This window comes from Malaya genurostris, chromosome 3 (assembly GCF_030247185.1).
Source record: "Malaya genurostris strain Urasoe2022 chromosome 3, Malgen_1.1, whole genome shotgun sequence".
NCBI classification, from domain to species: domain Eukaryota; kingdom Metazoa; phylum Arthropoda; class Insecta; order Diptera; family Culicidae; genus Malaya; species Malaya genurostris.
The window spans coordinates 244,635,877-244,651,035 of record NC_080572.1 but is presented as its reverse complement, the minus strand read 5'-3'; the positions used below and the strand labels follow the sequence as shown (position 1 = coordinate 244,651,035).

General features: G+C 36.5%; 1 protein-coding gene across 1 annotated transcript; it reads left to right on the top strand.

Moving 5' to 3' along the window:
• Positions 1–843: 843 nt before the first annotated feature.
• Positions 844–14,749, top strand: LOC131437770 (proton-coupled folate transporter-like). The gene is made up of 6 exons (XM_058607327.1): positions 844–1,056; positions 1,138–1,582; positions 13,314–13,645; positions 13,711–13,953; positions 14,008–14,248; positions 14,314–14,749. The coding sequence occupies exons 1-6, from the start codon at positions 921–923 to the stop codon at positions 14,360–14,362; spliced, it is 1,446 nt and encodes a 481-aa protein (XP_058463310.1). The 5' UTR covers positions 844–920; the 3' UTR covers positions 14,363–14,749.
• Positions 14,750–15,159: the final 410 nt, after the last annotated feature.

Below are 15,159 nucleotides of genomic sequence, written 5' to 3'. Positions count from 1 at the left end.
TGTTAAATTATATGAATCCATCAACAAATGACTGAGTTATTAACGTTCAAAATTATGACGAAAAAAGGTTACGCGGCTATTTTTGAAACTTTCAATTGACACCCGGCCCCGTATAGCGAAGAGTAAGGCATTTTTAATGCCAAAAACCGAGTTGTAAAGAATCTTGAGGCAGTATCCAATATAAAAATTTCAGGACGTCAGAACATTATTGAACAGTTTCATTTATTTCACTTTGCCTATCTTATTCTACACACTTAAAACTTAATTTTGATCTCGACGAAAAACGATGCCGAGAACGAACGGCGAAACTGGACTTTGAAACTATTCTGCTAACTGAGCTACCTTGGAGATGTGAGGAGAGTACAGCTGAAAGCAGGTGGTTTATGAACACTTAAAGTTTCAGAACAATTATAAAGTTTGTTATTGGTATGATCGCAAGGATGACTGAGATAACTGACTGCATTTGCTGAGAATATTTCAGATACATAAGCTAGTCTCAACATTTGAACATAGTGTGTATTTTAGAACAGCTAAGAGCGTTTGTAAATTGCTTCTTGATGATGATCTGAATTCTTATTCGCACGTTTGTGCAATTACATGTCATAAATAGTGATTATGTAAAATTGCAAATAACAAAATAAATATTTATTAAATCTATTCAGTGCGACTCTTTTCTATATGGACCAGCTATATCAATATTTAGAAGAAAAAAAAACAAAAAAATGTTTGTAACTGATAACTTGCTGTCTGGTTAATGTATGTTCGCATTTAATGACACACTATTTATAAATTACTAGCATCACACTACCACCTGCAACTAGTGTTACTACACAATGTTGAACACGTAGCACCCGGCAAATCGATTAGTAACTACGGTAGCCACTAATCGATAGCAGAAAGCAAGCATCAAGTGAAACAGAATGGATGATGTTGACGACGAAAGTCGTTTAGTCCAGAACGAGTCTTTAAATTGTACTGAATCCATAACATCGAATCGAAGGTACTTACTTTTGGAACCTCCAGTGTTTCTCTTATCGTACGCGTACTATCTATCATGTGAGTACTATCTAAGAGATTATAGTTATTGTTTAATCGCTGATAATAAAAATAACAATACAAAAATGTACCTTTCGACAGCGACTGTTCTAACCGATCAAATCGTATACCAAACCTGTACGGTTTCATTCGATGTCAACCGGTCGGAGTGTGCCCAACTAGGAAAAGAACATGAATCCGCCGAAGTGCAGGCATTGGAAGCTCGGGTTCAACCGTATACTGCCAACATACTAATGGTTCAATCCATCATATACTCGATTTTGCCGGCGGTACTGAATCTCTTCATTGGACCCTGGTCCGATCAATTTGGCCGTAAGCCGGTACTGTTAGTAACTTTTGTTGGTTGTGTATTTTCTTACCTCCTGGATACTGTGATATGTTTCCTTTCCGGTCAATATCCGGTGAGCCCTTGGTACTACACTATATCGTGTGTACCATTGGCATTGACCGGATCGATTTGTACACTAATGACAACCGTGTACTGCTACATAGCGGACGTCACAAGCGAAGAGAATCGAAGCAGTAAGTGAGTATAGTGAAATTATTTCGAGTTTTAATTTGACTGTAAAAAACAATTGAAAAGTTGTTCGTCAATCACTCTTTTTATTCCTTCTGTTATATAGATGAGAAATCAAAGACGGAAATTAGACGAAAAACAACACGAATCCAGCCTTGCTGGAATCCTAAGGCATTTGATAGCTGATTGGACGTTCCTAGCGGCTAATTTCGATTCCGCATTATGCATAATTCTTTTGGAATACTTAAATGGTTCCGATATGTGGAATTTATTCGTTGTTTACAACTTTACTGTTGAGTACTTTTGGCATCATTTATTTATAAACTGGAACTGGATTCTATACCTGAATTCGAAACCGGGGACAGAATTCTAGAGCTTAACTGATCTAAATTATCTTCAGAGCTGAGTTACCGAATTTAATTCTACAACTGAATTCTTAGCTTGAATTCCGTGCCTGAATTCAGTTCCAAAATCTATTTCCAGAATCCAAATTCTGAACCTGAACTCTGAAACTGAATTTAGGAAGTAATTCTGAAACTGAATTCAGAAAGTATTTTCTGAAACTGAGTTCAGGATTTGAAGTCTCATTCAGGATTCAGATTCGGAGCCGAGATCCAAAATTTTGGGCTAGAATCCAAATCTAAAATTCATATATTGAATTTTGTTCCAGAAATCTGAAGTTGAATTTCTGAATCTGATCGAATTCCGTACACTGATATTGGCCTGACTACCTCAAAACCGTCGTCCGAGTACGAAAAAGGCAAGCAAGGGTGATAAGGTTTTGTCGTGAATACGACTTACTTTACTATGGGGTGCCTTTTCAAAATTTACCCTCTGAGAGAGTGATAAGTTTTTGATCGTGAATATCTATTGTTGTATCTAATGAATCAACATAATTCTTGCGACATGCCATCGGAAATATGATCACAATTTTATGATAAAATTTTCAGTTTTGTGACATAGTCTCAAATAATTCAAAATTAAACTTTTCTGAAATGTTTGGTATAAACGAGTATCAAAGAGGATAATTCATAAGGCGCGTTTGCCTTTCTCGTATTTTTAAAGCTCATAGCTCAGTGATCTGTGAAAGGATTTATATAATCTAACTACCAATAGAATCGAAATTTTTCAATTTAAACGTGTATAGCAAAAGCATTGAAGTATTTCAATAGTACACTATTGAAAAACCTGTCTCATTTGATCCATGTCAACACCAGCCAATCAGAACGCGTTCTAAGGAAGAGAACAAAATATCTCTGCTGCTGTACAACAAATCGTCCGGAAAAAATATTCCGAAAAGTGGTGAATATCGCAGTGAGTTCCTCAATTTGGTCCTTGTGAATGCTAGAAACGAATCCCTACAGCATATTGATAGTTTCTTTCAATGAATTATGCAAATCCGAAATGAAATAATCGACATTAAAATTCTGTATGCGGCTATTTTTATAGCCGTTAGGACCGCCCATTAGTGAAAAAGCTACAAACGAAAACAGGTAGAAACAAGCCTCTCAACAAAACTTGAATTAGTTTGGATTGTATCGCCACTGCGAGCAGATGTGTTTTGTGTCGTCTGCGCAGCTAGTTTCGCTTTGGACAAGAGCGATTACGTCACAGCTGCCAGTCATTAGCATTGAAAAAAAAAACAACGGTGGAGAGCATTGCACAAAATCAGCCGTTCTAATGGCTCTAAAAGTTTTCTAAAGAACTATTAGGATTTGTTCGCAAATCGTAGGGAAATATCCTCAGTTTACTGCAAATCAAGAACAGTTTGCTTAGATTTGTGCACTTTTTTTTTTTTTTCAAATAAAATTTTTATTAGGCTCATTTGCTTTAGCTTAACGTGGCCGATTGTCTTGTTGTTAGGGAGAGAGAAAGGGATGCCGTATTACGGGGCGGCATACTCCCCAGTTAGTAAGGGACATAGGGAGGGTGGGACCTACACAGTATTGAATTGAAATTTGAATACATCATTGGTTTGTGGCATACATCTTTTAGACACATTTTGCGTTCGATGAATCTTCATGTTTTTCAGCTTGTAGCAATGAAGAGATTATTCTGGATTGGGATGCTTCGTTGGTGTGTTCTGACGTTGATGTGACGTTTTTGGGTAGCTTCCAGCAACTCAGTCAGTTCAAGGCAGGTGCATGCTCCGAAGCATCGTTTACACAGGCCATACTTCCAGCAACGTAAAGAAGAGTGCGGTAGAGCTGTAGACGAGAAAGAGATAGGGAGAGCACTAAATTTGAGCATTGATAGTTTTCAAGAAGTTATAGATGAGAGTCATATAAGGAAGATTTCGAGTTGCCAAGACGTCGCGGACTGGTACGAAGGGTGGTATACCTCGGGCCCGAAGGGAACCTATGAGTTGGGACCTGGCATCACAATACTCGACACATGTCCAAACAACATGTTCGATGTCATGATAACCCTCACCGCAAACGCAGACACCACTCTTAGCGAGCCCCACACGACGGAGATGCGCGCTGAACATATAATGATTAGACATGAGCCTTGACATTACACGAATAAAGTCTCGGCTCACGTCTAACCCCCGGAACCAAGCTTTCGTCGATACCTGTGGGATTATTGAGTGTAACCATCGTCCCAGAGTTCCACTATTCCATGTATTCTGCCAGCTAGCTAGAGTTTTCTGACGACAGCAACTGAAAAATTCATTGAAGCAGATTGGTCTTTCATAGATATCACCTTCTAGTGCGCCCACCTTGGCTAACGAGTCCGCCCTCTCATTGCCCCGTATGGAACAATGTGAGGGGACCCAAACCAAGGTAATCTGGTATGATTTTGCAGATAAAGCACTCAATTGTTCCCGTATTTTCCCCAGGAAATACGGTGAGTGCTTTCCAGGCTTCACTGAACGGAGAGCCTCAATGGAACTGAGACTGTCCGATACAATGAAGTAGTGATCTGTGGGCAGAGTGTCAATGATCTCAAGGGTATACTGAATTGCAGCTAGTTCTGCGACGTAAACTGAAGCTGGATCACTGAGTTTATAGGAAGCGGTGAAATTTACATTGAATATACCGAAGCCAGTGGACCCGTCTAGATATGATCCGTCAGTGTAAAATATTTTATTACAGTCGACTTCTTTAAATTTATTATTAAAAATTTTTGGGATCTCTTGAGGGCGTACAGGATCCGGGATTCCACAAATTTCTTCTTTCATGGATGTGTCGAAAAGCACAGTAGAATTAGAAGTATCCACAAAATGAACACGATGATGATTGGGAACAAACGAAGAAGGATTTATATTCTGAGCCATGTAGTCAAAATACAAGGACATAAAACGGGTTTGTGAATTAAGCTCGACGAGCTTTTCAAAGTTTTCTATCACCATCGGATTCAAAATGTCGCATCGGATTAGCAGTCGATATGAGAGATCCCAGAACCTGTTTTTCAACGGTAAGACGCCCGCCAGCACTTCAAGACTCATCGTATGGGTTGATTGCATGCAACCCAAGGCAATACGTAAACAACGATACTGAATTCTTTCCAGTTTAATGAAATGAATATTCGTAGCGGAGCGGAAACAGAAACATCCATATTCCATTACTGACAATATCGTCGTTTTGTACAACCTGATCAGATCTCCTGGGTGAGAGCCCCACCAAGTTCCGGTTATTGTACGAAGGAAATTGATTCTCTGTAGGCATTTTCGTTTCAAATACCTAATGTGACATCCCCAGGTACCTTTGGAATCGAACCAGACCCCGAGATATTTAAATGTGAAAACCTGAGCTATGGTTTCACCCCCTAGTTGAAGCTGTAGTTGCGCAGGTTCTCGCTTCCTTGAAAATACAACCAGCTCAGTTTTCTCCGTAGAGAACTCGATACCCATTTGAAAAGTGATTTGTGCACTTTTCGCTGTGTGAAATTCACAGTAAGGGGCTGTCCATAAAAGACGTCACGCCGCAAGGGGGAGGGGGGTGTTTCATAAAGCGTGACATTTTGTGACACGGGGAAGGGGGGGAGGTTTTTGAAATGTGACGTCTAATATTTTCAATGAGCGCATTTTTGAAATACCTAATTATATTACTGCTTTGCCCTGTTTCCTGAAAAAATCTCCACAATAAACGTTTACATTCTATAGGAAAACGTGTATTTGTTGATGTAAAAGCTTCTTATTGTAAATTCGGAAATGAATGATGCAGGAAATTATTTCTGTTGTGATCAGCTAAAGTGCACGGTGGAACGAGTAAATTAGCGAAATAATAAATTTTGCCTAATATGAATAAAAAAGAAAAATATGCCTTCAAACGGTTTAACTTAAGTTATGCACTGACAATTTTTTCAGTAATTTGATTTTCTAGCATTGATAATAGTATATCATAAGAATTTCTCTTATCTGATTCTAATGCACTTTATACAATTGTACTCCATTTGAGAAAGGGCGGGAGATCAACGATTTCTGACGTAGATCATGTCATGTCTTATCTTCATCATATGAGATTTTCCTCCACCAACATCAAAGCTTATCGAATCATCCAATGATTGAACTTACATAAATCAAGAATCATTTTAGCTCAAAATCACTACCCATTGTGTGACGGAAGATCAGTACCGATATTGATCGATGTGATTTAAAAGATTCTTCGGCAGTGATCTCGTTTTGATGAGGTCTTTATTTTTTTATTTTCTCAGCCCTGTATGCTACACTAAGGAAATATTACTCTTTACCTAAAACAATAGTATATCTGTGTACCCCTAGGGGGAATAAAACAGATGATTTAAATGTTTCATCAATTCCAACCAAATACTTTTGTTAATTTATATAATTGATATTATAAAATAATTCCGATGATTTTGTTAGGGATATTTTTTAATCTAATGACAGCATGTAATAAATCGATTTTTCCCTCATATTTGTATGGTTTGTCATACATATTGAGAATGTATTGAGATGAATTTAATTTTTTTTTTGAATTCGTGACATGTGACATAGGGGGGGTGTGGGGTCTTTGCTTCTGTGACAATTTGTGACAAAGGGGGGATGGGGAGTCAAAAATCGTCAAAAAAAGCGTGACGTCTTTTATGGACAGCCCCTAATCGAGATCAAGTGAAGCCTTTTTTCGCGAAAAATGTTTCAGAGTTTAATGTCGTAGTGAATTAGGCAATTTGACTCTTCTGAATGCTGGAAACGAATCTCTACAGCATATTGATAGTTTCTTTCAATAAATTATGCAAATCCGAAATGATATAATCGACATTAAAATTCTGTATGCGGCTATTTTTATAGTCGTTAGGACCGCCCATTAGTGAAAAGGCTACAAACGAAAACAGGTAGAAACAAGCCTCTCAACAAAACTTGAATTAGTTTGGATTGTATCGCCACTGCGAGCAGATGTGTTTTGTGTCGTCTGCGCAGCTAGTTTCGCTTTGGACAAGAGCGATTACGTCACAGCTGCCAGTCATTAGCATTGAAAAAAAACAACGGTGAAGAGCATTGCACAAAATACGCCGTTCTAATGGCTCTAAAAGTTTTCTAAAGAACTATTAGGATTTGTTGTTCGCAAATCGTAGGGAAATATCCTCAGTTTACTGCAAATCTAGAACAGTTTGGTTAGATTTGTACCCATTTCGCTGTGTGAAACTCACAGTAAACGAGATCAAGTGAAGCCTTCTTTGTTTTTGCGAAAAATGTTCCAGAGTTTAATGTCGTAGAGAATTACGCAATTTGACCTATCTCAATGCTAGAAACGAGTCCCTTCAGTATATTGATAGTTTGTTTCAATAAATTATGCAAATCTGAAATGAAATAATCAACATTAAAATTCTGAATGCGGCTATTTTTATAGCCGTTAGGACCGCCCAGTAGTGAAAAATCTACAAACGAAATCAGGTAGAAACAAGCAATAAATTATGCAAATCTGAAATGAAATAATCAACATTAAAATTCTGAATGCGGCTATTTTTATAGCCGTTAGGACCGCCGATTAGTGAAAAAGCTACAAACGAAATCAGGTAGAAATAAGCCTCTCAACTAAAAGTGAAGCCTTCTTTCTTTTTGCGAAAAATGTGCAAAGGGGAATGCTTGCATAATTCATACAATTGATCAACTAATTGATATTCGGAAGTGTTAAGGAACATGTCAGTTGTTTTCGTATTCACGACATCCAGTTATGTCTCTGACATTACCCACCCGCCTTTTATTGTCTCCAAAAGTTTGGGTAAACCTATTTTTTTTTAGATATTTATGGTTATCTAACATTGCTGAAAATTGAATAACAAATTGCTGATCATATTTCTAATGACATGGAGAAAAAAATATGTTGTTGCGTTTAGTACAATTAAAGATATTCACGATTATGTTCTAGCCATTCCTACCACTGGGCGAATTTTGAAAAGGCGCCCCATAGTAAAGTAAGACTTATTCACTTAAAAATGACCTGGCAACTTTGGTTCCAAATATGATACTTACATAAAGAAGTACAGTGAGAATCCAACTTAGTTTATAAAAATTGTTTGGTGGTGCAAACATATTATTTCCTATTATTTTTCGTTACCTCTAGATTCTATATGCATTTCATTTAAATGTCACATTGTTTTCCACATAGAATTCAATTGAAACAGAGTTGACCGATTCAAGTATTTTGCACATACATTTGTGCTGTACTCATTCCCACTAGAAAATGAAGTGTTTAACATATGTAGTTTGATTTAATAGCAAAACACATTACATCCCAAGGAAAAACACATCAAAGCTAAGTGAAAAATAATTCCACATCTTAGTGAATTTGCACATGAAATCTTGAAACAAATCGCTTTGGTTATGTATTGAAATGAAAAAGCATGAGTGGACGTGTTGAATTTTATACTCCTATTCAGAGCAACTAGCAACTAGCAACTTAGCACGATGAAGATTGGAAAGCTTATGTCACTGGACTACTGCCAACCAGGCTCTACAAATCATCATATATCTCGGTTAATTTTTCATTAGGGCGTATACGCAAGTGACTGTTTCTCTTTGTTTACTTTTTCTTCTATTAATTACCAAGCGGTTTCCACGTTTATCACTCAACTCTTTGCATAAAATGGTACCTGAAACTTTCGACTTTCAAACAGAGTAGTGAAATCAAAGAAAATCTCTTTAAACACGTCACAATAATCGAAAGAGAGAGTGATTAAAGAGAAACTTGATATTCTTGATATTACACTCACCAGGACGCTCATTGATTGCCGATGCGATTGATATTATCTTCATTTCTCCTGTCACTGCTTGATTACGATGTGACTAAATAAAAATCAAACAGCATAAACATTGAATTATATTCATTTACACCCATAAATTCCGAAGTCCGATGACTTTTTGCAAAGGACAATGAACTTTATCAGTTTATGTTTATGTTAGTACTCTTGTTGATTTTTTTACTTCAATAGGGAATAAGACAATGAGAGAGAAAACAAAAAAGTCGCCTGTCTGACTGAGTTAGAAGTAGTCATTGGTTATAGAACTATCGAGTATATCTTATTTGACAGTCACTTTCACCGTACCGCTTACAGTTGACGATGATTTTAGTCAGTCTGTTAAGGACAACATGACATGACTGACAAATTGCAACTCTGCTCCTGTTATTGTGGTTTTCAGCATGCGACGGAATCGCCGCAGAATAGCTAAATAATGAGCATCATAACCACAGATGCCAGGTTTGCAAATTTGTATGTAAAATCTCCGATATCTGTTGTAAGCAGACTTTGCAGTTTTGCAGACTATCTACAGATTTTCGAAAGTTTTATAGGCAATCGTTTAATTAACAGACTTTTGAAATTACGTTGGGCTTTTTGTATGTTTTTTTTTCTTGTTATACTTATAAAATTGACAACTTAAATTGGAGCATTTCAATTACGCGCAGAGAAAAAAATTGTAAAAAGAACCAAAGTTGGGTTTCACACAACGTGTTGATTTTGTTCAGTGGATTAGTTTGTTTCAATTAATATTTTGATAAAAATAACCAATATTTTACTTTTGCGTTCCTGTCAATTTCTTGACAAATAATTTTACAGAAAATTCAAATTGAAAAATTAGTTTTAAGTTAACGAACTCTAGTTTAATTCAATAATTGTAGCGCTTTGAATTTACAAACATTTTAGTTGAAATAAATGCACTTAAATCTAGTTATTTCAACTATCTCTTTTGCTCGTTATAATCACATATTTTTGTTTGTTTGTAAAAATGAAATGATTTCTTCTAATCGAATTTGCAAGGTAATTTTTGATACTTCTGTTAATTTCAAGCACCAAGGTTTTAGTTGATATTGCCAATTGTCAAGATATTTAGCCCTTTTGTCGCGAGATGAACGAATTATTCACAAAAAAACAATAAAGGCCTGGTATTGTAAAAATTTCTGCATCAAATAATTGTTTTGTAAAGAAAATGTGTTATGCAATTTTCAAGAATATTTTAATTTATCAATACATACACTTTGATTGTTTAAAACCCCCTATGAAATGAAAGAAGCAGATAAAAATTTTACTTATACAACACGCACAAACTTTAACCGCGGCAGAGAAAACTAATATGGTTCATTGAAATAGTAAACTTTGTAGTATCATTACACAAATAAGATTCTAGATAAATTGCAAACAAAAAATTTCTTACACGGAAAGACCGAAATTAGCATTTTGGCGAAAAAATTAGTTGATTTTCTGATTTTAGTTAGTTATTTTTTGAGACAATTAAAAAAATCCTCCTTTGCTAATTTAGATTTTTTAATTCTAATTTTCTTAATAATAATAAAATATTTGTTGAAATGGCTATTTTTTTAGTTGAATTCACCAATTAAACGTGCTGTCATTTCTTAGCTAAGGCACGCTTCATATCCATTCAACTAATTTTTTAGTTGAGTTAGAGAAATAAAACGTTGTTTTCAACCAACATAAATGGTTGAATTGGTTTCTGCAATTAGCAGCTATATGGCGCTCGTTAACACCATAACGACTACTAGCCACTAGATGGCACACTACTACCGAAAAAAATTTCAGTCGCGGTTATCTTTTCTATATTTGCAGGTATAAATACGATGTTGTATTGGAGAAAAAGACATAAGCGAAACATAAACTTCTTTTTGAAAATTTTACTTCTAAATCGCTGTTTTCTTCATTCGACTTCGCGAAATCGACTCTCTCACTGAAAACTTTGAGCACTCGGAAAACAAAAACCGAATACAAGTAGTACACCGGACGGCGTAGCCCGGAATGAGAAGATACAAAAAAAACATCATTTGACGTATACAATTAGAGTGCAACATTCGAAACTCACTTCACTGTTTCCCGTAAAAACATTATTACCCACAATCGCTTCAACTGCGCACAAATTCTGAATAAATATACTTTCCACAGTTTACGTCATTTTTACATATCGGTTTAGAAATTTATATAGGGATATATCGTAACACATGCGAAAAACATCTAAACAATTTGCGAGCAGTTTCAACAAGACGGTCCCTTTTAGCTTTTTAATGGTTTGTTTTGCTTTGACACTGCTGTCCTTCAGTAATGACGGTGATAGATAAATAGAATCAAAGTTTCTGATTTTAATAACGAAATTAGTTGTCAATGAGAATTTCGTGTTGGATTGAAATATTGCTGGTTTGTGTCCAGAATATTCGCCAACTAAACACTTTCTCTAAAAATAAGAGTTTTTTTCAGCACAGTAAATTCTAAATTTTAACTAATTTTATAGTTATTTTGGAAATTTTGTTGTTAAAATCAACTAATTCAAAAACAGTAATACGAATTAGGCGCAGAGCTAATTTCGGTCGTTCCGTGTAGTATAAAGGTATAGCAGGATTAAATCAATATAGACATTGCCGACAACATTGTTGATTTTGAAGAGAGACATTAGTTCAGAACAATTATATTCTACTCTAACAATCTACTAACAGTTTTCTTATCAAGTGTACAACTTTGCTTCCGCCGTTTTCCGATAGGTGGCTGTACCGGCTGAGGCTGGTTAAAATACATATGTGAAATTGCCTTTAAAAAGAGTATGTACAGTGCCTAAAGAACTGTCATCGCCGTTTCAGTGACAGTTGTTCTTGTTTTCGAATTATCCAACGCTCGAAAATGTCTGTTTATGTGCCCAATTCTCGCCATTTGCGGGGAGTTTTACTTTTCTGTTACATTCCGAAAAAAATGCAACTGAAGCGCATCGAATGCTTTCAAAAACTTACGGTGGTGCTGCTCTGAGTTAAAGAACGTGTCGGGAGTGGTTTCAACGTTTTAAAAATGGTGATTGCGATGTCGAAATCGCTACCGAACGCAACTGATGCGCCTTAGTCGCGCGCTAAAAGAAAAGCGGCCACAGTATCAAGAGCGACATGGCAGTCATCCTCCAACACGACAATGCTCGGTCTCACGTCGCAAAAGTGGTCAAAAAGTACCTGGAAACGCTGAAATGGGAAGACTTGCCCCACCCGCCGTATTCCCCAGATGTCGCCTCTTCTGACTTCCACCTATTCCGTTCGATTGCACACGGCCTGGCAGATCAACATTTTCAATCCTTCGAAGAGTTGGAAAAGTTGATTGCTTCATGGATAGCGTCAAAAAAGGACTCCTTTTTTCGAGCCGGGATCCGAAAATTTCCGGAAAGATGGGAGAAAGTTGTCGCTAGCGACGGACAATTCTTTGAATAATACATCTGTAAGCACTTTTTCGCAATAAAGCTTTAAATTTTGGAAAAAAAAACGGCGGAAGCAAAGTTGTACACCGAATATTTTGAACATTTTTCATTTTTCTGTGTGTATTCAGACGAACAAAATTTCACCTTTGCTGTGCAGGTGAAATTTTGTTCGTCTGAAAGAATTGTAACAATCTTAATGTGATTATCAAATCAAATGCAATAATTTTCTGTTTCCGAGAAATATTGCGAATAAATCACACGTTATTACATCGAAACAACGTATTGAGTAGATTACATCAGATTGACTGAATACAGTATACGATTCTGATAGGAATTTATGCATCATTTATTATAATATTACAATCTTTAGAACGGCACCAACACATTTGTGATATTACATCAAAATTGCTGCACATCACTACTGGCTACTGATGTGCAGCGATCACGATATAATATCACAACAATCACGGTGTCGTTCTAAGGGTTGTAATATTACACGAAAAGATGCATAATTTAATATCAAAATCATAAACAGTAATCAGTTAGGGTGATGTAATGTACTGAATACGTTCACAGATAAAAATATTTTGTGATTTTACATTTATTTTCATGCACATATTTGGAGCAGGCAATTGAATGGAAATTTACATTACTAAACGAAGCGGTTTGTAAATATACAGTCTTGTTCAATGAAAAACTAAATGAATTTTAACGTAATTTTACATCAATCATGGTTTTAAATCAGATTTTCGTTTCAACTGATGTCTATTTCATAGTACTATCGGTTTACATGTCGTGTAAGTTTCATCTTTTCTTTCTGTGTTGTTTCAATTCAATAACAAAAAATGACCTATGAGTTTCTTCGGTAAACTAATCCCTGTTGTCAGAGACATTTTCTGGACAAATCCCGCATTATAAACTGGCACACTGGTAGAAAAATGTTTTTTATTCCATTTACGGTACTGAGAATCGAACTCGAGTAGATTTGTTTCAGAGCAATCGTCTAACCCATCATGCTATGTCGACCCTCATTTATAATTAGTTATCACTCATATAATCATCCCGCATTGGAAATAAACAATTGAATCAAATTTTACTTTACAGAATGACTATTTTGGAAGCAGCACAATACAGTGGAATGCTGCTGGGTAACATAAGTAGCAGTTTTGTTTTGAAATGGACCAACGCTACCACCGTGTTTGCCATAGCTACCGGTTCCACGTTCATCGCGATCCTTTACATCGCCCTCGGCGTCGAAGAAAGCATCACAATCAATGAGGACTGCCGAAGGGAAGGTTGTCTCTCCCGGATCAGAAACTTGTTCCGACCCGGATTAGTGCTGGACACGTTCCGAACTACCTTTGGGAGTAGATCAAATTTCAATAGACCCATCATTTTAATGGGAGTGACGGTGCTAGGATCCTGTCTGTTTGTAGGTAATTTACCATCAAGGTGTACCATTTGATCTGAGTTTTGATATTTGTATTTCTTTAAACGACAGAACAATATCAAACAGTGTTGTTCCTATTCGTAAGGAAACACTTTAATTGGAATGTGCGAACATTTTCGTTCTACTACTCGGTCGATACGGTGATTCTGATTTTCGGAAACCTTTTCGGTACGTTTGTGTTGCAGAAACAACTTGGTATCACTGGAGCCGGCATTTCAGCGATAGGATTTTTCAGTTGTCTTTTAGGCAGTATTGTACTAGCTGTCGCTACCAAGCCATGGCATTTGTACGCAGGTACTGAATTTATTTTGTTCACAGTTTTGTATCTTCAAAACTTCACATTTTCAGCCGTTGTAACGAATATGCTGTACGGTGTCTCGAATTCAATGACTAGAGCATACGTTTCCAATGCTGCCCCACCAGAAGATATTGGGAAAATATTCGCGTTTTCGTCTACATTCGAAGAACTCATGCCGCTGGTGGCAGCACCGTTGTATACCATGGTGTATAAAAGGAATCTTGCTTGGTACCCGGGAGCATTCAACTGGATCAGCAGCATTGTGTATGTTCTCTGTTATTGTTTGTCAATGTAAGATCGCAGTCTTTTAGATTCACTTTCTTTTCTTTTGTTACATTTATTTATACATGTTTTAGGACGGTTTGTGTTTTACAATCGATGCAACGATCTGTCACATTGCAATGAGAAATGAACAACGTGCTACCTTAAAGATGTACTGTGATTTAGAAAAAAAGTTAAAGAACTAGAAAAATTAGTTTATTTAAGAAGGTTTCGGAATATCTGTCAATCTCAAAAAGACCGATTTTTAAAATCAAATATTGAGGGCCAAAACAAATCACCTCTACCTAATTTGTGAAATATAAGAGTGTGTGTCTAACCTATTCCTAGTCCCAAATATATGTTTCGATGTGTTTTTTTTTTATACATGCAAATAACTTCAGTCCAGAACTCAGGAAGGTGTTCACTCATTCGAATTCCGATGACCCATTTCGTATGCAAAGCAAATCGTGTTCCGAGATCACCGTTCCATCAACCAACCCCGCACCAATGAATATTTAGAGCCACATTATAAATACATATTCCATAAAAAAAGTATTATTGGAAGTGCAAATTAATTCGGTCTGTTTTTTTTTAAGGTCAGAAATGCATTTATTTCAAAATAAAAAGAATTTAAAGATTAATCAAAGTATCAGCCGGTATCGCTAATTACTACTTTTTCCCACCTCTCAGGCAATTTTTGAATTCTATCCCGAAAAATGTATCGTCTTTTGAGGTGATCCAAATTTGAGGCTTATTTTCGAATTCTGCGAAAGAAGTAAACCGATTATCTGCCAGATCGTGCTGCATTCGTCAGAACAATCAGAAGAAGCAACGTCAGGAGAATACGGTGGATGCGGCCAAATGTCCCGCTTGAGCGTCTCCAAATATTTTTTTTCACGGTTTTTGCGATATGAGGCCAGAGCTGCAAATTGTCAGTAATG